The sequence below is a fragment of the Lutra lutra genome, chromosome 2 (assembly GCF_902655055.1).
Source record: "Lutra lutra chromosome 2, mLutLut1.2, whole genome shotgun sequence".
Lineage (NCBI taxonomy): Eukaryota > Metazoa > Chordata > Mammalia > Carnivora > Mustelidae > Lutra > Lutra lutra.
In genome coordinates this window covers 201961695-201985964 of record NC_062279.1, presented here as the reverse complement: position 1 = coordinate 201985964, position 24270 = coordinate 201961695, and the positions used below count along the sequence as shown (strand labels likewise).

At 40.6% G+C, this 24270-nt stretch overlaps 2 protein-coding genes across 2 annotated transcripts; both read right to left on the bottom strand.

Moving 5' to 3' along the window:
* Positions 1-14051: 14051 nt before the first annotated feature.
* Positions 14052-15423, bottom strand: LOC125094405 (platelet factor 4-like). The gene is made up of 4 exons (XM_047719990.1): positions 15317-15423; positions 14913-15185; positions 14472-14601; positions 14052-14269 (listed from the first exon to the last, which is right to left on the bottom strand). Exons 1-4 carry the CDS (start codon positions 15363-15365, stop codon positions 14182-14184), a joined length of 540 nt encoding a protein of 179 aa, XP_047575946.1. The 5' UTR covers positions 15366-15423; the 3' UTR covers positions 14052-14181.
* Positions 15424-19146: 3723 nt separating this feature from the next.
* Positions 19147-20847, bottom strand: LOC125094404 (platelet basic protein-like). Its single transcript, XM_047719989.1, has 3 exons — positions 20559-20847; positions 19986-20121; positions 19147-19874 (listed from the first exon to the last, which is right to left on the bottom strand). Exons 1-3 carry the CDS (start codon positions 20674-20676, stop codon positions 19772-19774), a joined length of 357 nt encoding a protein of 118 aa, XP_047575945.1. The 5' UTR covers positions 20677-20847; the 3' UTR covers positions 19147-19771.
* Positions 20848-24270: the final 3423 nt, after the last annotated feature.

Genomic DNA, 24270 nt, shown 5'->3' with positions numbered 1-24270 from the left:
CAACATTTGTGGGAGCCAGCAGATTAAGCACTTTATAAATGTTCGTTAAGTGAGATAGCTTTTCCCAGCATTGCCTAAACAGAAACTCAACCTGTTGTAAATCCTTCCATAAAGGAAAAAAAAAATGTAATGGAAAGGTTCACTCCCTAATTTTTCTCTTCACATTTAAAATTTTCTTTACTAGGATTCCTGAAAAGAAGGCACATCTGTACTCTACTAAGAGATACACAGGATTTTTAAAAATTTTTACTGTTGAGATCTATGACTGATTTATTTTGTAGTCCTATTTTCTTTTTTCTTTTTTTTTTTTTTTAACATTTATTTATTTATTTGACAGAGAGGGAGTACTACCAGAGGGAGAAGCAGAGAGAGAGGGAGAAGATGACTCCCTGCTGATCTGGGAGCCCATGCAGGTCTCTATCCCAGGACCTGAGCCAAAGGCAACACTATTTTCAATCACTTCATCTATAAAAGGAGTTTGACTTACTCTCCATGTCATTGGTTGGAAAAGATTCATAAAATGAATGCCTACCTTCAAAGACATTCTAGCCTTGATCAGTATGCTTCTGAGAGGGAAAATGAGGGAAATTAAAATATTAAAAGATTAAAATTTGTCTTAAGCAATAAGAAGTGAGAAGAAAGTTGTCAATATATTACTAGCTTATGAATAATCAAATCTGTGGTTCTCTTGTTATAAATTGTTTTGTGGGATTTGATGGGAAACTGGCTCAGAAACCCAAAAATAATCTTTAAAAGTTGAAAGATGTATTTTTTTTACTTGTACTTGTAAAACAGGTTCATTTTATGAAGTTCATAGAATCAGAAAGACATGAAGAGGTTTTTTTTCTATAACCTCTTTTGTTTGTTCTACAGAACAAACTTCAAGAAAATCACCAAAAAATTGCTTTTTCCGTCAATGAACATAGTGGCGAACAAAGAACGGTTTACAGGATTTTGAGTAAATATGAAAGAGGCCACTTCCTTTATTTAGTTGCCACATACCATGAGCAAATTACTAAGCCCCTGTACCCACCCCAAGGCATAGCATGTTTGTTTTGTGCAAACTGCAGGAGCTTTTCTAAGAGTTTTACAAATATTGACTCATTCAATCTTCCAAACAACGCTGTGAAGTAGATATGGAACTTTAAGGTTATCTTTATGGGGCTTTAAGTTTACAAATATAGAAACTAAGGTGAAGAGAGATGAAGTAACTTTCCCTACATCACAGGAGTTTGAGCCCGGGACTCAAAGTCTGAGAGAATGGCCTTGAACCATTATGCTAGATAAAAAATGCTCTGTGATAGATGGTTAAGAATTTCTAGAGAGGAGTGATTAAAAAAAAAAAAAGCTGTTTTTGGACACCTGAGTGACTCAGTCGTTTAAGCATAGGACTCTTGGTTTCTGCTCAGGTCAGGATCTCAGGGTGATAAGATCAAGGCTCTCGTCGGGCTCTATGTGGTTCGTTGAGCTGGCTTGATTCTTTTCTCCCTTTCCCTCTGCCCTTTCTCTGCCCCATGTATTCACTCTCTCTGAAAATAAAAATTTAAAAAGGGCACCTGGGCAGCTCAGTTGGTTAAGCAACTGCCTTTGGCTCATGTCATGATATCAGGGTCCTGGAATGGAGTCCCACGTTGTCCTCCCCTGCTCTGTGGGGAGCCTGCTTCTCCCTCTCCCTCTGCCTGCCACTCGCTTGTGCTCTCTTTCTCCCTCTGTCAAATAAATAAATAAGATCTTAAAAATAATAATAAACAAAAATAATAAAAATTTTAAAAAATAAAAAAACTGTTATTCCCCTAGCTGAATAGTTCAAATTTACTTTTTCTACAATACAGACATAGCAGAATGATCATGCACCTGCATCGTTTCGTTTCACTCTACAGCATAACTCTCCTGTTACAACTCTTTCATACAGCTTGTTTTATTTTCTTAAATTGTCCAATTTTGAGAAACTAGTCACTTGACCATGCAGAAATCTGGCAAACATCTCCTTAACTAAAGGATGAAGGTTAATGGTGTAATGCAGTGTTAAGTGGATATCATGTGCCTCCTGATACAATGTGATGAAAGCGGCACTTCAACTCTTTGGTATTTTCCCCAAAAGTTCATAACTCCAGTCTCACCAGGAAAAAAAAGTCCTTCAAACCCAAATTGAGGAATATCAAATGGCTGACTAGAGCTCTTCAAAAATGTCAAGGTCATGAAAAATAAGGAAAGACTCAGAAAGAGTCACAGTTCAGAGGGAAGTATGAGAGGTGACAGTGAACTTCATTGTGGTCTCCTGGGTTGGGTCTGGATGAGAAAGAGGACAATGAGGGGAGAAGTCCAGGAGAGTATGGAGTTTTCATTAGTAAGAATGTGCCAATGTTGGTTTCATAGCTTTGGCAATGTCACCTTGCTAAGGTTTGCAAAAGGAGAAACTGAGTAAAGAGTACAGAAAACTACTATTTTTACCAATTTTGTCCATTTAAAATTACTTCAAAACAAAAAAAAGGTGTTGTGTTTTTTTTTAATTGCTCTTTTAAAATCTATTTAGAGTACCACCCAAATGAAATCAGTGGACATGCGTGCTTTACTGCTAGTTTTTTGGGGGGAAAAATAATTTTTGTTGAGTTCATATTTGCTCAGATTTGTTGAGTTCATATTTGCTCAGATATGAAAAGCGGAAATATCCACTGCTCCAGACTGGACACTTCGTCATGTGTTAGAGGCTTAAAGAGTTTGACTTCAGCACTAATCATGCTGCACGAATCTCTCAATTTCATGTAACTAAAGAAAAACAGAAATGATCTCCAGACCCAACCCAAGACTGACGTAAATGAGGGTGTTCAGGGAGATCAGAACTCTTATTTATCTACAGAAGCTGCCAAAAAAATGGGAGTAAATGAAGCATGTCAAGAAGCAGTAACACTTGAAGATTTTGTGGAGTTTAACTTCCAGGAATAACCTCACATCACTTGTTTTTGGATGAAGTGAAAAGGAAAGGGTTGTTTATATTTTCTTTAATATGCCACTTAAATCCATGAAATCTTTCTCAACTGAAATGCAGATATGTTTATAAGCACAGGACTGCTGTAACCTACTACAATAAACAAGTCCATTCTCTTGTTTGAACATGTGCCTCTCTAAGCCAATTACTTCTGCAAGAGTTAAATACCAAGTTATGTATTGTTTTTGTTTTTTGTTTTTTAGATTTTATTTATTTATTTGAGGGAGAGAGAGCTTCAAAGGGGAGAGGGTCAGGGAGAGAAGAAGACTCCACGCTGAACAAGGAGCCCAATGCAGGACTTGATCCTAGGACCTGGGATCATGACCTGAACCAAAGGCCCAACCAACTGAGCCACCCAGGTGCCCCTAAACACCAAGTTTTTAATGAACACTCTTTAAGCCAGGACAAGCAACAACTCTTAAGGAATGGAAGAGTCTTTAAGAGACACGCTCTGGTGGTTAAGTTCCATTTGCCCCCCTGTAATTATTACAAATCTTTTGGGATTGACAGTTAATAAAATCCAGAATGTTCACACCCTCTGGGCTCACTGCTTTGCCCTGGTGATGGCTGCAGCGGCCAAAAGCAAGCCATTGTAAACTTACACCTCTTATCTTGGCCACACCAGGTAACTTTCTGCCCCAAAGTTTCTCTGTCACCGACATGGAAAATCTCTTGCCAATAAGGAAGAGGAGGCAATGGTAACTATTTCCTCCCCTGTCATGGTTTAGGCAGATATTCTGCATGACTTCTCACAAACATCCCCAGGAGGACTAAACCCCAAAGGTGCCTACACTCTGTTTCACTCTTCCCGGTTCTCCAGCCCCAACCTTGGAAACGTTTCCCCAAATAAATCTGCCTGTATGGCAGGTTGACGACTCAGGTTCTGCCTTTTTGGGGGGCATGGAAGCTGAGACACTGCTCCATCCTGAGAACCACCCATGCTGTTACGCAAGCAGGAATGGGCAAAGTAGCTCTGACTACTCCCAGCTTGCCCAAAATGACCTCTTCTGATGGAATGACTCCAGCTCTGAGGGGAGAAGAGTGAGGATGTCTGAAAATGACACTAAATTCCTGGATTAATCTGCCCTACAGGCCAAAGGCATTAGGGTGTACCAGGAATAGGTCAGCCTCTCTATCCAGTCTCCTCAGAAATGGCATGTTGGGCTCCCCTTTCTCTTTTTCCTGCTAACACACCCTAGAATTACTCCCTCTCAGTTCATGAAGTTCAGGGGAATGAACTATTTCTTAGTTTGCCACCCAGACCTGCTGGTTGATTCAGAGATGGACAAGTGAACTAGGCCTTTTCAAATGAGAAACAGTCCCTAGAATTTTTGTTGAAACACTTGAAAAAGAAGTGTTTAATTCTTCCTAGGGCTGCCAAACTGGTAAAGAGGCGATCCAGAGGTGACCCAGTGCTTGGGGAGAGTCTGCCTAAGGATGAAGCTGGCGCAGAGGAAAGCACATGAAATGCAAACAAATTACAAAGGACATTGTTTGGGCACCCATGTCCTCCAGGTGACTCTGATTGATTCATGGATGCGATGTCAGCCAACAGATCCCCCTCCCACCTTCCCTCCCTTCCTTCTCACTTCTCTTCTCTTTCCGTCCTTCCTTTCTCTCTCTCTCTCTCTCTCGCCATTTAAATTAGATGTCTCTTTCTTGCCTGGCTCAACACCATTCATCTTCCACATTTCTGCTAGAGGTAACTTGCCAACACAAGTAGTTAGTTCTATTTACTCTATTTCGAACCCACTTATCCATTTATTCCTTCAACATTTATCAACTGCTTATAAGCTAAGAAACAAATTGGGCTACACAGAGGAAAAAGACATTTTCTGTCACTACCAAATTCACAATCTATAGGAGTAAGAAAAAAAAAAACGGAGTTGTCTGGACATCCATGATATTTACAATGCATAGAGATTTTTTTTTTTAAGATTTTATTTATATTGATGGGGCGCCTGGGTGGCTCAGTGGGTTAAGCCGCTGCCTTCGGCTCAGGTCATGATCTCAGGGTCCTGGGATCGAGTCCCGCATCGGGCTCTCTGCTCAGCAGGGAGCCTGCTTCCCTTCCTCTCTCTCTGCCTGCCTCTCTGTCTACTTGTGATCTCTCTCTGTCAAATAAATAAATAAAATCTTTAAAAAAAGAGATTTTATTTATATTGAGAGGAAGGGAGAGCAGGAGGAGGGTCACAGGGCAAAGGAGACAGAGAGTCTCAAGCAGACTCTGCATCAAGGGCAGAACCTGAGGCAGGGCTCAATCTCTCAACTGACTGAGCTACCAGGGAGCCCCAGTGCACAGAGATTTATAGACCCTGAGAGGAGGGGGGCATCTGATTCCCTTTGTTGGAAGGATGGAAGGTATCAGAGAAAACTTTCTGGAGGAGGATGCTATATAAAGTGAGTGAGTAGGGAACCATTCCAGAAAAAGAGGACCAAATAACCGAAGGCATGAAGGGAAGAAGCACTGTGGTATGACATGACTACAAAAATAAGCAGTTTATTTTTTTTTCAAGTTTTTTTTAATTTTTTTAAAGATTTTATTTATTTATTTGACAGATAGAGATCACAAGTAGGCCGAGAGGCAGGCAGAGAGAGAGGAGGAAGCAGGCTCCCCGCTGAGCAGAGAGCCCGACATGGGGCTCAATCCCAGGACCCTGGGATCATGACCTGAGCCGAAGGCAGAGGCTTTAACCCACTGAGCCACCCAGGCGCCCCATTTTTTTTTCAAGTTTAACACTGAAGCAGGAAGTGCAGAGATACAGAACAGGCAGACATGCATGGCCCAGCGATGTCTACTTGACACTCAGGAGCCATTTCAAATGCCACTTCCATCAGAAAGTTCGTAACAAGGTTACCTTGACCTTTGGCTACAGATCGTGTTATTGGGAACCACTGGTTTACATACTCCCACTCTGAAAAGAAGCCATCATATCTCATTTCTCATTGTGTCCTCATCTCCAGTATGAATTCATCCATACAAAGCATTCAACAAATGTTTGTTGAGACAATGCATGAACAAATGGTTCCAGGCCAATGTTGTATGTAACTAAAGTGTCCTGAGGTCAGGACATCAGGAAACCATCCTTGAAGGATTGGCAATGGTTTAGACTTCCTTACATTTGCATGCTTTGACCACTCAGCATCAGCCTTTCTGGGGTCATAAGGGAATACAGATGAGCGAGAATTTGAATTACAGTGAAAGAGTTCAGGAAGAGTATCTACCTGAGGCAGCCAGAGAAATGAATCTGAACCAACATCTCTAGAAAGTTCTGAGGCCATGGTCTGCCAACATATCCAAAGAACACAAGTAAGACCTACAAAAATATTCAAAGCCAGAGCACCTGAACAAGGTCAGGAATTAAACAAAGGAAGTCCAGGTTGACTGCCACAAATGGAAGTGGAGCAGTATGTTTGGGTTTTAAGGGCCATCTGCATCATGGTATATGGGTGGATCCATCTAATTAAAGGTATAACATCTGGGCAGGAAATGAATGGATAATAGCTATTTATCCCATATATTTTTTGGTTCATCTATGTGTATAAGGCACAGTGATAGCTAAAGTAGGAGATATGAAATTACATAAAGTTCAGTTTCTAACACAAATTTATTTAGCCTGTCTGCTTTCTTCTGCAATGGAAGATCATTTAATTTTCTGTTCCTGGCGTGATCATCTGTTGATTTAATCAGTCTACAAATACTTAAAATCATTTAGTTAACACTGAGAACCATTTGATATATTAGTTTTTATCAGGTTTTTTTTTTATGAAGTTTATTGGTTTTTAAATGTTTTATAAATTGCTTTTTATCTCCATTTTCTTAAAATTGTTCCCTGAACTTTCTGCTCACTAAATCAATGGCATCATGATGATACATGTAACAGGAAGAAGTATAGGATTGCCAAAATTGCAAAAGATTAAGGAAATGAGAAAACTTTTCTTAGAAACAATCACATAAGAAAGCTGTTTTGGAGATGACAACACCCTTATGACCTTATCGTATTATGGAAAACAAATTTAGGAAGTCAAAAGATGAATGCATAAACTGCAAAAGAAAATGCATAGCATAAAGGTACAGATTTCAGGGGCACCTGGGTAGCTCAGTGGGTTAAGCCGCTGCCTTCGGCTCAGGTCATGATCCTAGGTCCTGGGTTCAAGCCCCACATCGGGCTTTCTGCTCAGCAGGGAGCCTGCTTCCTCCTCTCTCTCTGCCTGCCTCTCTGCCTACTTGTGATTTCTCTCTGTCAAATAAATAAATAAAATCTTAAAAAAAAAGATACAGATTTCAAGTAGTAAATGTGAATCATCATGAAGACTAGATACTGAGCATGCTGTCCACAGTATTTTCCAATATTCGTTCTCTCTCAATTTTTTGGCCAGAAATGTTTTGTTTTTATTTTTGCTTTCTAGACTCTGTCCATATACTCAGGCAATCATGGAGGCAGAGGAGTCTGCATGCTACTTCTTTCAAAGGGGTGGCTGTGCTGGTGTATGCCTGAGCCAGTTTGTTGATGGACATTTCTGAAGTGGTTGAGGGCATTAAGGAAATATGAGATCCAATTAAATATGGTGGCAATATGGTAGAAGTGAAGAAAGGATGACTTGGTTGTTTGTACTTTACATGTGTGTAGTAGGTTGCACATTGAATGTGAGTATCCACAGTAAAATTATGTTTAATGAGTACATATTATAGCATCTGTGTGTGATGGAAGACTGTGGATGGACAGACAAGGGGAAATCTTAGCAGATTCCCTAATAGCTATCGATGTGACTCTAACTAAAGAGTCATACAAATCATCGATAGGGTAAATGGCGTGAATGTGTTATAACGTCTGTGAATAATTTGTCGAAATCTTTGAGCCTAACAAAGTCAGGTGTGGGAAAACAGAGTCTTTAATTCTCAACTCACTTTCTGTTGATAAGGTGCCTAGTCCAGCTCCCAACTGCACCATTGCATTATGGTGCTAACTGCATTACTGCCTCCCTTCATGTAGTTAATAAATATCAACTAACATTTATTTAGTGCCCACTCTGTTAGGCACTTTTCTGGAAGTGGAAATGAAGAGAAGAGGCAAGACCCTTATTCCCTGACCTGAAGGAAGGAACAGATAAATAATCACAGTGTGGTATAATCTTTATTCTGTTGGAGATTGATATACACTGCTTTATTCCCTTTTTCCTCAATTGATTCTGTCTTCGTCCCTAGAATTACGGCGAACATAATTCACCAATTCTCCAACACAGCTGGTAAGTAAAAGCTGACTGCTCCAACTCTGCTTGGTGACTGCTCTGCCTTCAAGATTTACTACCTTTCATCACAACACTGCCTAATAATAGCATGAATCCCATGGCTCTGCTTCAGTAAAGATACAAATATTTCACAAGGTGACAACCAAAGTTTATTTCTTGTCCTTGTTTTCTTTACAAGATAAACAGTTATGCCAGGCTTCCAATCACCAGATCTCCTAAATATTTTATAGATAATGCTGGGTGATAAACTTTGTTGTTTTGTTATTTAATTTTCTTTTAGTTGTTATCCTAAGTGGAAAGCAGAACTTGTATTTGTCATATTAAACTTGTTTCTTAACCACAGTAGCTGCCCACCCCCACTTAACCACCAAGGATAAGTTCCAGGACCTTCAGTGGTTGCCTGGAAGACAGAGAGTACTGAACCCTATATACACTGTGTTCTCTCTAATACAGACATAACTGTGATAAAGTTTAACTTATAAATTAGGCACAGTAAGAGATTAACAGTAAGAATTAACAAAATAGGGGTGCCTGGGTGGCTCAGTGGGTTAAGCCTCTGCCTTTGGCTCAGGTCATGATCTCAGAGTCCTGGGATTGAGCCCCACATCGGGCTCTCTGCTCATTAGGGAACCTGCTTCTCCTCCTCTCTCTCTCTCTCTGCCTGCTTCTCTGCCTACTTGTGATCTCTGTCTGTCAAATAAATAAATAAAATCTTTTAAAAAAGGAATTAACAAAATAGAACAACTGTAACAATATATTGTAATAGAAGTTATCTGAATGTGGTCTCTCTCTCAAAATACTGTATTGTATTGTACTTATCCTACTTCTTGTGATGATGTGAGGTGATAAAATGGCTACATAATGAGAAGAAGCAAGGTGAATAGCATACACATGGTGACTTAGTGTTAGGCTACTCTGGGTTTTCCAATGCTAAGTCAGAAGTAGGACCATCTGCTTTCAGAGTTTTCAGACCATGGTTGAGGGTGGGTAATTGCAACCAAGGAACACAAAACTGCAGAAAGGGATCACTGCTGTAGTTATCTGCACCCACGCTTGGAGTTGTGGTTCTGTGTGGGGTAAGTTCAGACTTGTCCACCAAGTTTTCAATGCTCACTTGTTAGCTTAAGGATGTGACCACTCTTGATAGGAAATGTTACGTGCTTTTATAGGGTAAAATTCCCAAAGAAAGAGAACAAAAGTAACTCTTAGTCATTATTTTCCACTTCCAAGTCAGATCCATGCTGGGTCCTGTTCTAAGGGAGATTTACCCTTTTCCAGCAAATTGTGAGGTGGATTTTACTGCCTTGGTTTTTTGGATGAGGAAACTGGGACACTCGGGTCACACAGAGTCAGAACTCTGTAACCCAAGATTGCCTTATCGAAAAGCCCACTGAGCTAAAGACAGCTACTCCAGGGATAAGGAGAAGAACTATAACGGAGGAAGAAATGGCTATAAAACGACCAGTTGAATGTACCGAATGTGTTTACTTTCTTCAAGCACCCCTGGAAAGCAATGTTTTCTGTCCTCGATTCAGTTTACATGAAGACCCACACAGAATGTGCGTGAATGAAGCTGAATGGGCAGTGAGCACTAAGTATAAGAGGGAGCCCCAAGCTGAAAAAGACAGAGAATCTCAACAGTTGAGACAAGTCCCTGTGTGGTGTCATAGCTACTCAAAAGCTGGCTCCTCATGGGATTTCCAAAGACTCCAACCCCAGGTCACACCTGCAGATTGAGATTGAAAACAGACCACAAGCAAGGAGACATGACTGTCCAGCTGGTCCTGAGCATCCTGTCCCTACCGACTCTCTGAGTGTCTTGAGAAGCACTAACTGGAATATGGCCTCCAACATGACATGTTAAAACTCACATCTTTAATCAAAGAAGTACAGCAAGGTTTTAAAGCTATACATTATGATCCATTAGTGGGTTATGAAATACTTCATGAGCTTGTGGCCACCAGTTTCTAAAAAGTGGGAAAAATAGAACAGTATAGAAAATAAAATACCAAAGCACACCAAAAGAGACAAGTATAAGTGTATTGTGAACTTGTTCTAGCGGTGTGTGTAAACACACACACTGTGAATAGCTACACACACAATACCCATAAATGTGAAAGTGAATGCTCGATCCCCTGAGTCTGACATTCTTTCTCTAACCAGGGAATAACTTATTTTATTACCCCAGGACTTGGTTTCCTACCTGCAAAATTGGGACAGGAATGCTTCCTAACAATAAAGTAATTACTCTTTCCTTTAATTTCCTGTAATTATAGTGATGATTTATTGAAAATTAATAGTTCACTTTACAACCAATATCCAATAACTAGTATTTTGAAAAACAGATTATTTTTGAGTGGCAAAATTACACTCATTTTAAATTTTTTCCTCATATTTTCCACTATGTTTTCAATGTCATCCATAATGAGAATGTGTTCCTTGTCTTTTATAAGAAAAAAACATTTGAATGTATCTTTTAAGCCCATTAAACCCTCAGTGATCTATGCAATGAAGAGGAAACTGTTTTTACAACAAAGGCCTTTCCAGGAGAAAAATATACAATACTTAGAAAAATGCAGAATGCCTTCCAAGAGCAAAATATCCTTTGGTGGTTTTGTTTGGTTGATAAGGCCCATGACTGTGCAGTAAGTGTCTAGTGTGTGGACCCTTTTTGCAAGAACAACAACAACAAAAAGTAAGTACATTTAAACTTTATCGCTCCATAAATGTTCTCAGAGCAGGAAGTTACAGCAAGTTGCTCTCTAATTTGGGCTTTCCCCTGGCAGGAAATTTCCCCCCAATGCCATTGCTGATAAAGGCAGCTACTTGAAAGTCTTCTCTGGCAATTTTGAAGGAAAGATTTGCAAAGCACTAGCATGGGTTGACTTTTGCAAAAAGCACTGGGGCCATTTGAGTCACACTTAGATTATGGACTCTAAGTAAGTAGGTTGTTCGAGGAGGGCCTTAAAAGGAAAATAAACAAAGATAAAAACAATCTTACCAGCCACACTCCACTTCTAATATTTTGCCTCCCAAAGTTCATGGATTTAAGGAACTTTTACTCCTATTGCTACATCACACCAAGAGACACTCTGTTAAATGTCTTTGTCCACGCTCTGGACTGGCTGGGATGGGGATGCTGACAGTGGTAATTGTGGTTGTTAATTCTTAAGCACAGCCTTTGCAGGAGGAACAATGCTAAGAGTTTTGCCTGAGTCATCTATTTAAGCCCTCGTGGTCACTGATGAAGTAGACACTTATACTATTCTCACTTCACAAATGAAATGAAGAAACTCAGGCCAGAGCGGAAGTCGGTGTGACCCATCATTGGGAGCCATGCTAAGGATTTGGACCTTGAAGGTTTTATGCAAGAAAGTATCTGTACTTTTGGAAAGAGACTTCAGGTCACCTTCATATGGTAGACTGAAGGTGAAAAACACCAAATGGGTGAAAACTAGTGGAAAGACATCGTTTGCTCCCAAAAGACACATCAGCTCTCAAGAATGATAAACTACCCTCCAGTTGTGCTAAGGAGTTAATGTCTTGTGTCTTTCTACTCATTTTTTTTTTTTTAATCCTGTGGCAGTTCTATTCCTCCCTTTGCCCCCCAGAGTTCATTCGTATTCCTCCAAGAGCGAGGAATCTTCATTCATAACCTCCAAGGGCAGTTCACAGGACAGTTCTTCTCTGAAGAATGAGCAAACAGGCCCATGGCCTGGGTGAAAGGCAGCATACAGGGAACTGAGTGTCAGACGCATCTGTTCAACCTCTACCCAGCTGTGGCTTTGGGAGGTTCCTGAACCTTTCTGAGATTTACCTCAACTTTGCAATGGGAATAATATTTCCCATCATGCAAAGTGGGTGTGGAAATTTGGATGATACTTTGGCACTTTAAAAACCTCTATACATAGTGTTTATTTAAATAGCTGGTCATCTCAGAGGACCTCCACCACCCTCAAAGAGAATGAATTGTTCCAGGCTCCATTTTCTCTCAGCAAACCAATCCTACCTCTACATATGGTTGTAACTAGATTGAAATGACATGAAATCATGAGTAAGGGTCTATAGTGTTCTCCTGCCTCAACTAGATTCTACATCCCTGCCCACAATGGTAGGCTGAATAGTGCCACCCTTTCCCAGAAATTCCTATGCCCTAATCCCTGGAATGTGTGAAAACTATACTTTATATGGCAAGGGGAGGAAAAAGGACTGCAGATGTGTTAAGGATCTTGAGATGAAATATTCCTGGACTATTCAAGTGGACCCAATATCATCACAAAAGATTTTTTTTTTTTCTTTTTAAGAGACCGGCAGGGTATAAGAAGTGGAAGGGTCAAAGGAGAGAGAGGAAATGTGACAACAGAAACAGAGGTTGGAGTGATGTAGTTTGGAGATGGAGGAAGGAGCCACCAGCCCTGGACTGCAGATAGGCTCTAGAAGCTAAGAAAGACAAGGAGACAGATTCTCCCCTAGAGCCTGCAGAAGAACGCAGCTCTGAGTACATCCTGAGTTTAGCCTGTAAGCCCCATTTTGGACTTGTGACTTCCAGGACCAGAGGATAATAAATCTGTGTTGTTGAAGCCATGATGTTCATGGTACTTTGTTATAGAAGCAATAGGTAGCTAACAAGCCCATCTTACAGCACCCTCCTTTCTCCCCAAAATATAGTAGTATCTTCCTGAAGCGTGAATGGAAAGTATAACCTTGCACCTCTCCTACTTTCTTTTTTTTTTCCTCCTACTTTCCACAGCTGTTTAACATACAATCTTGATTTCTCCAGTGTTAAGGGATTCATGGAACGTGGATGACTGCAAATAAAGTGTTACTGAACGTGAGAATGCCAAGGAAAAAAAATCCATTCAAAACATTTTCAGGCTGAGAACTAACACTCATGGTATATGAATGGAATGTAATAAAAGCCAACTCTGTAGGTTTGCCAAATATGGGATTCACTAAAGGTAGTAATGTGGGTATAAGAACCATTTTTTAGCATTTCACTTTTGTGAAATGTCAACGTTATCAAAGCACGAATAAAGAGTAAAATATTTTAATGTAATTCTCTGGAAAGTATACACATATTTCTCTTAAGTAGTAGAGAATCTTAGTTTCATTTTATTAATTTTTCTAATACTAGGGTAGAGTATAAATCTTAAGAGGATAAAAGTAGTATCTGATTGATAGATTTTAAAAAAACCTAATAACTTATTTTTTTAACCAAAAATTTTTTTTTATTTAAATTCAATTAGCCATCATACAGTACATTATTAGTTTCAGAGGCAGTGTTCAACAATTTATCAGTTGCGTATAACCCCCATTGCGCATTACATCACGTGTCCTCCTTAATGCCCAACACCAGGCTACCGCATCCTCCCACACATCTCCCTTCCAGCAGCCCTCAAAGTTTGTTTCGCTGGAGTCGAGAGCCTCTCATGGCTTGTCTCCCTCTCTGATGACTTCCCATTCAGTTTTCCCTCCCTTCCCCTATGATCCTCTGAGCTGTTTCTTACATTCACGTGAGTGAAACCCTATGATAGTTGCCTTTCTCTGATTTAAAAAGCCAGTAATTAATTTTTACTGGCAAAGCTAATTACAACATTAATATGTAAATGAATGAAGTAACGCAGTACGTAAATATGCAAATCTGTATCTGTCAAGGCATAACACCAAGTGAAACCAGTCTTTAGTAAGCCAAACTTTACCTCAAATGTATTTTTGCTTAAAATTCTGGAGTTGTTTTTTTTTTTTAATGAAATGACGTGTGGATGCTATTTCTTTGTTCTATTAAGAAATAACTCGACTATACCATAAGTCGATTTATTTTATTTATTAAGAATTTAAAATATCATAAAAACTTCAGAAGATTTGTCCACAGTTAGGTTGAAAATGGAAAAACTAAAATAAAAAACATGCTCTGTTGAAAATGTACGGGGTCAGGCAACCAGTAACTAGCTCTTCAAAAGCTTCCTAATTATTTTCTTATACACAGGAGCATTCGGGTCCAGGCATATTTTCCTCCCATCCTTCAGCGAAGCTCTGCCAGGGAAAGAAGAAACACGCCTTTCAGGGCTTGGATTTGAACCAGGGATTGATTAGATGAGGGGTGAAGGAGGGTGCGGAGGCGGGACAGGGTGAAGGCAGGCGAGGAAGGGCGGGGCCAAGGGGACTCCTGGGCATGCAAGGGAAGGGAGAGGAGCAGAGGGTGGGCAGGCGCTAAGAAGCAGGTGGCAATACTCACATCATCTGGGGGGTGGGACAGTAGCCTGACACACCGATGACCTCCAGGCTGCTGATGTGCTTAGGGCGGACTAGAGAGGTGGTCTTCATACACACGCAGCGCAGGTCCTCCTCTCCTCCCTCCAGGTCCACTGGGGGTTGGGTCAGGGAGAGGACAGCGGAAGAGAGAGTGTTGATTCAGGGAACCACCAAACTTACCTTAGGGCTCTTTCTTGGGAAACCTTAGTAAAGTGTTTGGCTTTCATGTCCTCCCCCACAAATCATACTTCTCTCGGAGGAGCGTTATTGATAGATAGTAACGTGCCCCTGGCAGTGCTTGGCATAGCCCCCACACACTTGGAAAGAACTCAAAGAATGAAAGATTCAGCCCCATCCTTAGGGGTTTCCCGACTCTCTCTCTCCGCTTCCCTCTGACCCCACAATGCATTACTTCAGGTCTCACCTGTGGGGAGGGCGACCACAGCTGGCAGGAGCAGCAGTCCCAGGAGCAGCAGCCCCGGGCCCAGCCAGGGGCTGGGGGCACAGGAACGTGCTCCAACACTCATGTCCAGCAGGTACAAGCAGAAGCCGAGAGTGTAAGGCAGTCGAGGCTGGGGCTTATGCAGGCCAGTTGCTCCCAAGACTCTCCAGGCCCATTTTATCCCCAGGGTCCGGAAGCTTGGGTTGGAGAATGGGGAAGCTGGGATACTTCTGGGAAGAGCTAGGCCCTGGCCAGCTAAGATTAGGGGGAAAAAAAAAGCCTGAGGTCAGCTGTCTTGGCTGGGCACTGAAAGCAGAATCCACAACCCCAATGTGAACTCATATACAGGCACCTGGGTGCAGTTAGAAACAGTACTTGACCCTTACATGTCTTGCCTTTGTCACATGTTACCATAGACTTCTCTGTGGTCACCATGTTGCGGTGTACAGGGCTGGTACCTTCCAACCGGAGGCAGTTTCTGTTTCTTCTCAACTCCCAACTTTCCAAGCACCGCATACTCCCCCCTGCCTTTCCTACAGATTTTCAGTTATAGATTAACAGTTGAGTTGGGTGGCTGTAGGTGTTCAAGGTGTGTCCTTAGTAATTGTTTTCTTGCTGGTAAAAAGTTGAATGTGGTATTTTGATCTTTAGATGATGACTCAGTTTTGAATTTCACCCGAATGTGGAAGTCTTCAGTCTCTTGATCTCTCCCATACTACCAGTCTTCATCCCGTATACTCTAGGGAACAGAGTCTGTTATCCTCAGCTAAAATGGTCCTCTGAGAAAAATTGCAGAAGTAATATTTGAACGCGTTCTTTCTTTAAAAACTTGGTGCCTAGATGTTTCTTCATGGGGCTGGGCCCAGAATGAGGTGAAGAAGGAGAGTTTCCAGGCCGCATTCCCCAGAGCCTTCTGTGACCCAGCCCAGGCAGTTTAAGGCAGGCTGTCCTGTCGCCAGAGCAGGGATGCTCTCAGGAGGACACAGAGCACCTGGAGGGGAGTGTGGGGAAGATTCGGAAGAGCGGGTGGAGGGCAGGCAAAAGAATTCCACACAGGAAAGGTTAAGAGATCAATATGGAACATCCTCCCTTTCCTGAAAAAGGATGACTTGGGCTCTTGATTAGGGCAAAGGATGACCTCATCTCAAAGCCAGAGGCTTTCCATCACGCTGATTAACAGCAGTGAAGGGCATCATAGCCCACTGCAGGGAACTAGCTGGTTCCGAATGCTCAGCGGGACCACACCTCTGCAGGGTGTGCAGTTGACTTCCTGGGCCTCCAGTGTTCTTTGTCTTAGGATCCCATCCCTTGCCTTTCCCCTGACTAAGTCCTATTGAAATTTCTGGTGTTAGCCTTATATCACGTCCTCAGAGAGGCCTTTCCTGATGGCTACAGCTAATTGTGTTCCCCGTTGGGTGTTTTGGCACCTTCTGCCTTTGCAATTTCTCACAGATCTTCCAAACATGCACACATGTACATTTTTGGGTAAAGATTTTATTTACTTATTTTAGAGAGAGAGAGAGAGCACACATGAGTGGGGGGAAGGGCAGAGAGAGGGAGAATCTCAAGCAGACTCACCACTGAGCATGGACCCCACCATGGGGTTCCATCCCAAGACCCTGAGATCATGACCTGAGCAAAATCAAGAGTTAATCAAGACGCTCAACGGACAGTCACCCAGGCAGCCCACACACATGTACATTAGACACACAGATGTATATGCATGTGTATGTGTGTCTGTGTGTCTATTTGGAAGTGTTTAAAATGTTTTCTCTCCCCAAATGGAAAGCTCTATGAGGTAAGACATCATAACGTTTATCCTTATTCTAGCACATGGGTAGGGACTTGATATAACGTACTATGTACAAGAAGATAATATATGTTGAAAATGATTCTGCGGCTTTGACTTACTGATGTGTTGTTTCTTTATGCAGTTAGAACATGTCTCTATATTAGTGTGTGTCCCGCATGGTTGTGATGATTTGTTAAGCTATCTGCCTCTTCTACCAGACAATGATCTCTTCAAGGACAATTATGTGTGACTTACACTTTTTTTTTAAATACCCAGCATCCAATGCGATGATTCATACAGAATATGCTGTGACTTAGACAAGTTTTTGCATTAAAACTTGAGATCCCAAATAGGGTTAGTGACCAAGGGAAGGGATAAAAGGGATGGTTTGGGGTATGAAGTGTCAGCACACTGGCTTTGTGCAACCTTACCCCTGGATTTCAATATTTGCAGGAAGTGGTAACTGACCATTAAATGATGCTTTCTCTGCATTAAATGAAATAGTTCAACATCCATGCACAAAAATAAAAGACATCTGCCTCTGAGGAGGTATAGCTTAGTGAAAAAACTGTGTCATGTCTCAGGAGCTGGCACTGTTGTATTTTAGTAGCAAACCACTAGGGAAATAAACAAGATGTCTGAGCCATTTTGAATTATTGGAGAAAAGCTAATGAAAATGACTGTAATCCCCACTTACTGCTTTGATAAAAATATAAATATAAACATACATATAAATTTGTTGTTGCTGTTAACTATTACTTAATAAATGCCTTTATTTTGTAGACAAAACATTTTAAGGCACTGAACTTATGGTGAGGAGATAATAAAAGAAGATCGTAATATACAAAATTCGAGAACTGAATGCTTAATACATGAGTGTTCTCCAAAGTCCATGTACAGGTTGGGGTTAATGAACTTACTTCTTCTCCTATAACCATCATAGTATGCTACTTATGATCAGGTTGTTTTTTGTGTGCCAATAACACTGTATGATATACAATGTAATCTCTTTATTAGAGAAAGAAGAATCAAGGAAAGTAGTGTGGTGGTTAAAAGCAGAGTTTCAAATCCCCACTCTGTCACCTACTTAGTTATCTGATCTTGGGGCAAATTTCCTAATTTCTTTGCACTTCAATTTTCTTCTCTATAATGCTGTGGATACGAAAAGTAACGATAACAAATAGTTGTTAACATTTATATACCTGTCTTTGTGTGACATGCACTACTTCTAGCCCTTGGAATTTATTAACTCTTACTTTTCACATCAACTCTGGGAGATAAGCAATATTATTATACCATTTTAGAGATGAAGAAACAAAGGCACAGAGAGGTTATGCAACCTGCCCAGCAAATGACAGAACCATTTAAACCCAATTATCCTCTCTGCAGAGAATGTCTTCTTAACCAGATCATAGCTGTCTTGTGAGAATTATATAATTCATGCCTACAAAACACTCAATATGTCTGGCATATTAAAATTTATCAATAAAGGTTAGCTATTATAATAAATTAAAATGACATAAATTGTCAACAAGTTATTTTGTTTGCTAGATTGTGGAATACTGAAGTGTAAAAAAAAATAATAAAAAGGTAATTAAGGCATTTTCCCCCCAACAGTTTGGTTAAAATTAGTAATATATGACAACAAAGCAATAACAATTTTGATTTCATGTTAATTGTGTAAGAATAGTGTGGGTGTAAATTTCAGGGACTAAGAAATACCAGAAGGAGGGGAAAGAGAGAGGGCAAAATGGGTGAAGAGGGATAGAAAGCATGGGCTTCCTGTTACGGAATGAGGAGATCATGGGGATAAAGGCACCACATAGGGAATACAGTAAATGATGTTGTAATAATGTTGTAATGAGACACCTACATTTTTGGTGGACATAGCATAAGGTATCAGGAAGTTTAATCACTATGCTGAAATGAATGCAACATTGGGTGTCAACTATGTTCAAATAAAAACAATTTTAAAAAGAATGAAAGTTCTCTTGATTATAAAGCAATAATTAGAAGTTTGATAAAGTTTACATTTTTCATTTTACTTATTTACAAGGTTGATTCTAATACTAAAATTGTAACCATGAAGATATTAAGTAAATGCAAATATATACAAACATGCCAGGTTAAAACATTTAGCACTATATAGAACATGTATTATTATTATATTGAAAATGCTGGAGTTTTTTAACAGAAAACATTAAAGCTTTTCATCATATTTTTAAAAGATTTATTTATTTATTTATTTGACAGAGACAGAAAGGGAAAAGCAGCAGAAGGAGAGGGAGAAGCAAACTCCTTGCTGAGAAAGGAGCCCAATGTGGGACTCCATCCTGGGACCTTGAGATAATGACCTGAGCCAAAGGCAGCCACTTAATGAACGGAGCCACCAGGCGCCCCTCATCGTGTTTTTTATTCTACTCATATTAAATATATTCTCTTTAAAATAAGTAACCACTGCTTACAAGACTCACATTCTACAACTTTATTATTTTTACAGTTTGAAGCCTAAAATAAACATTAGAAAAATCTTTCAGAAAATGCTTTGAAACAAGACATCCTAAGACTAAGACATTAAAAGACTCTATTAAGTGCCTAAATAAATTAACAAACATTTCTTGAGCAAGTGCTCCTTTCTGGGATCTGTGTGATTCCGAAAATCATCAACCATTCTGAAATCTATTAATCATCATGAGCATAGCTAGTCTAACAGTAAGGTAGAGCAAGATAGGTTTAATGCACATATAAGTATTTGAAGAGAAAATTTTAGATAAAGGGATGCAAAACAGAGTGCCACATTTAACCAAGAGTTAGAGAACAAACCCCACATTATATTTTGAAAGTAAGTTTGCTTATTGTCACCTTCTCTCTGTCATCTATTAACCAGTCTTCTCAGAATGTCGTGAATTTTAGGGGCAGAATGGAAAACACATCCAAAATTTAATACGATATGAATAGGTATTTTGGATAAATAAGAACTCCAGGAAGTCAAGCCTTCAAACTCTTATTGTTCTTGGGAGATAAAAAGGTTTGACAGAAAGTGAACAGATTAAGCTGTTGACCCACTGCTTTCCAAAATTTTCTGGACTATTTTCTTGATTTTGGGAGCTTCCGTGTCCAAGCAAATTTCCTTCCCATTCTTCAGTGTGGCTCTGCAAGAGAGAATGGAATTTTCTGTGAGTGCCCTGGCATGACTCTTAGAAGGGACGCACAGGACTGGAAATAATAGTGTCAGTGGGTGTGGAAGAGAAGCAGGGACTTACATCACTTCGACGTTGGCACAATGGGGTCCTGCTCTGAGCACCTCTAAACTTTGGATGTTACTTGGATGAATGCCAGAGACGGTATTCAAGCACATGCAGCGAAGTTCAATGAACCGCTTCCTGTCCACACTGGGAGCTAGGGTAGAAAGTGTGGCTCAATTAGTGGTCGCGATTATAGCGGAGATCTTATCTCTTTTTTTTTTTCCCATTTTAAAAAAAATTTTTTTAATTTATTTTCAGCGTAACAGTATTCATCGTTTTTGCACCACACCCAGTGCTCCATGCAATCCGTGCGCTCTCCAATACCCACCACCCGGTGAGATCTTATCTCTTGACGTGTTTCCCTAGTCCCCTTATTTGTTAACTCTACCTCTCTCATAAAGCCACTGTGTCTATGATCATCTTCAAACCTTCTGGGCACATCGTAAGTGTCAGTGCAACATCCCCTGGTCACTTACGAGCTATTAGTATCATGCCCGTCTCCAGCCCCAGGAGAACCAGGCCAGACTCTCCCCAGACACTGCTGCAGGGCAGCAGACACTCGACTCTCAGTTTTCCCTGAGTTTCTCTTACTTTTTCCAGCAGTCCAGGGAACCAGAGTCAGGAGCAGGGATAGCAGTAACAGCCTCTGTAGGACCCGGAGGGGGCTGGCGCCGGGACAGGAGGACGTGGCCTTAAGTCTGAGGCTCATGGTGGAGAAGATTAAGCTGGAGTTGTTCCTAGAGACAGGAGACCTCCCTGTGAGAGTGTAGGGTTGCCTAGAAGTTTGCAGCAATGTGGTTTTTCCTGTTCTCCTGATGCCTTTTATACAAGCTCCCTCAAGGCCAGTAAGGAGGAAAAAGATAGGGAAGGAGAGGTGAGGATATAGGGATGTACATGTGGCAGGGTGGTCAAGCTGTGCCCAACCCAGATAAACACCAGGCGGGGCAGGGCTCCTGCTAAATTTCATTTTTCCTTCCCTTCACACCACCCCCCTCGCTTCCTCAGTCCCCATTTCCTTTAGACAAATATAACCTCCCACTTAGGGAGGTAAGAGCAAGACTGAAGTATTGTACATATTTTCTCTGTATAACTATGGGATGATGCCCTGATAAGGCAATTAATAGGCTTAAAAGACACTTTATGAGTATCTGAAAACATAAATGCGCCACCCTTTTTGGTTGCCAAGGAAAGCAATTGTTCCCAACTTGATTGTTGACAAACGTTGGGATTTGTTTTTAGTATGTGAATAAAATATGAGCCAATAACCATAAAAGACTCAGTCTGTGTACTAGTTTATGGGCGGCTTTCTGTTTTCCAAATGTAGTATTTACCCTTTCATCCAGAAGGTAGAAGAAAAGCTCATTCTTCCCCCGCTTGTGTTATAAAATAAACCGCTTGCTCTCACACCTTAGCCCACCCTAAAAAGTAAACCCCAGCATATTTACTTTTTCTTTTACTTCTAATGTTACAGGGAAATATGTAATATAATTTATTGTAAAAGACTCATACACTGCAGATGTATGTACAATAAAAGGCATAAGTTTCTCTTCATCTTTATTCTATATGATCACTCTCCAGGGGTAACTTTGGTAACAATCCGGAATTAGTTTTCTTTCTTTTTTTTAAAGATTTTATTTATTTGCCAGAAAGAGAGAGAGAGAGCGCACAAGGAGAGGGAGCAGCAGGCAGAGGGAGAAGCAGGTTCCCTGCTGAGCAAGGAGCCAATAAGGGGCTCGATCCCAGGACTCTGGGATCATGACCTGATCCAAAGGCAGATGCTTAACGGATTGAGCCACCCAGGCATCCCTGACCTTAGTTTTCTATTCTATCTGCACTTATATACACACGCATACATATACACAGAGACAAAACGCATCACTCATAGGTAGAGAAGTGCATATATAGAGGTAGACACAGAATTTTTAATAGAAATGGGGTCATTATGTAGCTTACTTTTGTCCTTCAAACATATGTCTTCAGTATCCTTTCATGCTACCTCAATGTAGTTTTGTCCCATCCTTTTTTTTTTCAGTAATGAAACAGAACTTTACTAACATTGTAGACTAAATGCCCCTAACAGACATATCCACCCAACTGCATCATAGTACACATTCTATTTAAACGCACATGAATCTTTCTCTAGGATAGATCACATGCTAGGTTAAAAAAAAAAAAAAAAAGTCTTCTAAAAATTTTAACCTGAGTATAGTTAGTATACAAAATTACATCCTTTATAATAGCTGCATGACTTTCTATCGCATGTGCAATCCTTTGTCCAACCTCCGTCTTATTGGTGACCTTGAGGGTATTTCCAGTTTTGCAGTATTACAGATTCCAATAAAACCTCTGTTCCTTGATTCTCAGACCTAATTATGGATCTCGATCTCAGACCCTGCAGGATACAGACAAAGCCCTGCAGAGACACGGGGCGGACCTACGCGCCACATGCCCATTCGTGTGTGTTATTGTTTGGATCTCTGTTTCTTCTATAAGACTTGCCTCCTCCACTGGACTGCACACTTGTCAAAGCCAAGGCATGCCCTAGGTTTCTTTGGATGCTGTAGATATCCTTTGGGGTGTAGGATAATGCAATATACAGTGGGTCCTAAACAGTGTTAGTGAGTAAATCAATGCCTGTGTACCAAATGAAGGAAAGTTTCTCTTTCCTTTTTAATCAGACACAATCCCCAAACCAAACTCCATGTTGTCCCAAGTACCTATGAAATTAAAAAAGGTGATTTAGAAGGCTGGGAATAAAGGATAAAGTTTGGGCCACAAGCTGTCTTCCTATTACAAATATGTATGAATCTTACACATTACTCTTTAAACTTCCCATTTTTTGGCCTACTTTTTATAAGTTTAAAATTCTGGAAGAAACTCTCAAAATATCCAAATGTACAAAATTACATTTTTTAATCAAAAGAATGGATACAGTAAATTATTTTTTCCAACATTTTTTAAAGATTTTATTTATTTGGGGCACCTGGGTGGCTCAGTGGGTTAAGCCTCTGCCTTCGGCTCAGGTCATGATCCCAGGGTCCTGGGATTGAGCCCCACATTGGGCTCTCTGCTCAGTGGGGAGCCTTCTTCTCCCTCTTTCTCCGCCTGCCTCTCTGCCTACTTGTGATCCCTCTCTGTCAAATAAATAAATAAAATCTTTAAAAAAAAAGAGTGAAAATCTTAAAAAAAAAAAGATTTTATTTATTTGACAGAGAGAGAGCAAGTACAAGCAAGGGGAACAGCGGAGAGAGAAGAAAAGCAGGCTCCCAAATAGCAGGGAACCTGATTCAAGTCTTGATCCCAGGACCTCAGGATCAGAGCCCAAGGCAGCCACTTGACCCACTGAGCCACCCAGGAGTCCCTTGTTTTAACTTTTAAGCCAATGTCCCCATTGTTTAACAGTGACTGACTACACCTACTCAAGGAGATAGGCCCTGTTTTATAAGAGCATTTCTTATTCTTCTCACCCCATTTGTTTTCCTCTTGTAAATTCCAGTCTAGCAGTAGAACATCTTTTTTTTTTTAAGATTTTATTTATCTATTTGATAAAGAGATAGAGAAAGATCACAAGTAGGCAGAGAGGCAGGCGGGGGTGGGTGGGGAGAAGCAGGCTCCCCGCTGAGCAGAGAGCAGGATGTGGGGCGCCATCCCAGGACCCTGAGATCATGACCTGAGCCAAAGGCGGAGGCTTAGCCCACTGAGCCACCCAGGTGCCCCGCAGCAGAATATCTTAAAATGATTTTCCACCTTTCCTCACTCAGAAACTCATTGTCCAAGAAACAAGCTCAAGAAAAAGCTGAGATAGGGAGTGAATGGCAGAGAGATTCTCAGCAGGAAACAGAGTAAGGAGAATTAACTTCTTTCTAGTTCTTCCTGAGCAATGACCTTATCATCTTTCCTCATTACTGTGACTGAAATGTTATTAATTCTCCAGTCAGATATATCTTTATTCAAATGTAAACTCAAAACCATTTCCAGGGCAAGATACAAAGATTTTTTTTTTTCAAGCATCTTAGTATCTTTCTCTTTCCACCTATGATAACCCCCAACACAGATTGTTGGCCACATTTATTGGCTTCACTGGACACTTTTTCTCCCTACATACAATATCCAACTTTCTTTCCTGGTTCATTTAGTACCAGGAAAGAGGTAGGCATGTAGCAGAGTATCATTAAGTCATTGTCTTAATCAACAAATTTGTCACAGAAGGCACATCGTCAGCAAGGTTCATGAGGAAGCATTAACAAATATCCTGAGTCACTAAAATTTCACAAGCCCATTAGTTGGCATTTGAGGTAAATAA

Coding starts and splice junctions, on each gene's coding strand:
- LOC125094405 (XM_047719990.1), bottom strand. CDS start 15,365: ATGGTGACCACAGAGAAGTCTATGGTAACATGTGACAAAGGCAAGACA. Junction 15,186..15,316: donor ATGTGACAAAGGCAAGACAT/GTAAGGGTCAAG, acceptor CCCTAATCTTAG/CTGGCCAGGGCCTAGCTCTT. Junction 14,270..14,471: donor TGTCCCACCCCCCAGATGAT/GTGAGTATTGCC, acceptor TTTCCCTGGCAG/AGCTTCGCTGAAGGATGGGA.
- LOC125094404 (XM_047719989.1), bottom strand. CDS start 20,676: ATGAGCCTCAGACTTAAGGCCACGTCCTCCTGTCCCGGCGCCAGCCCC. Junction 20,122..20,558: donor TCCCTGGACTGCTGGAAAAA/GTAAGAGAAACT, acceptor TTTCTACCCTAG/CTCCCAGTGTGGACAGGAAG. Junction 19,875..19,985: donor TGTGCCAACGTCGAAGTGAT/GTAAGTCCCTGC, acceptor TCTCTCTTGCAG/AGCCACACTGAAGAATGGGA.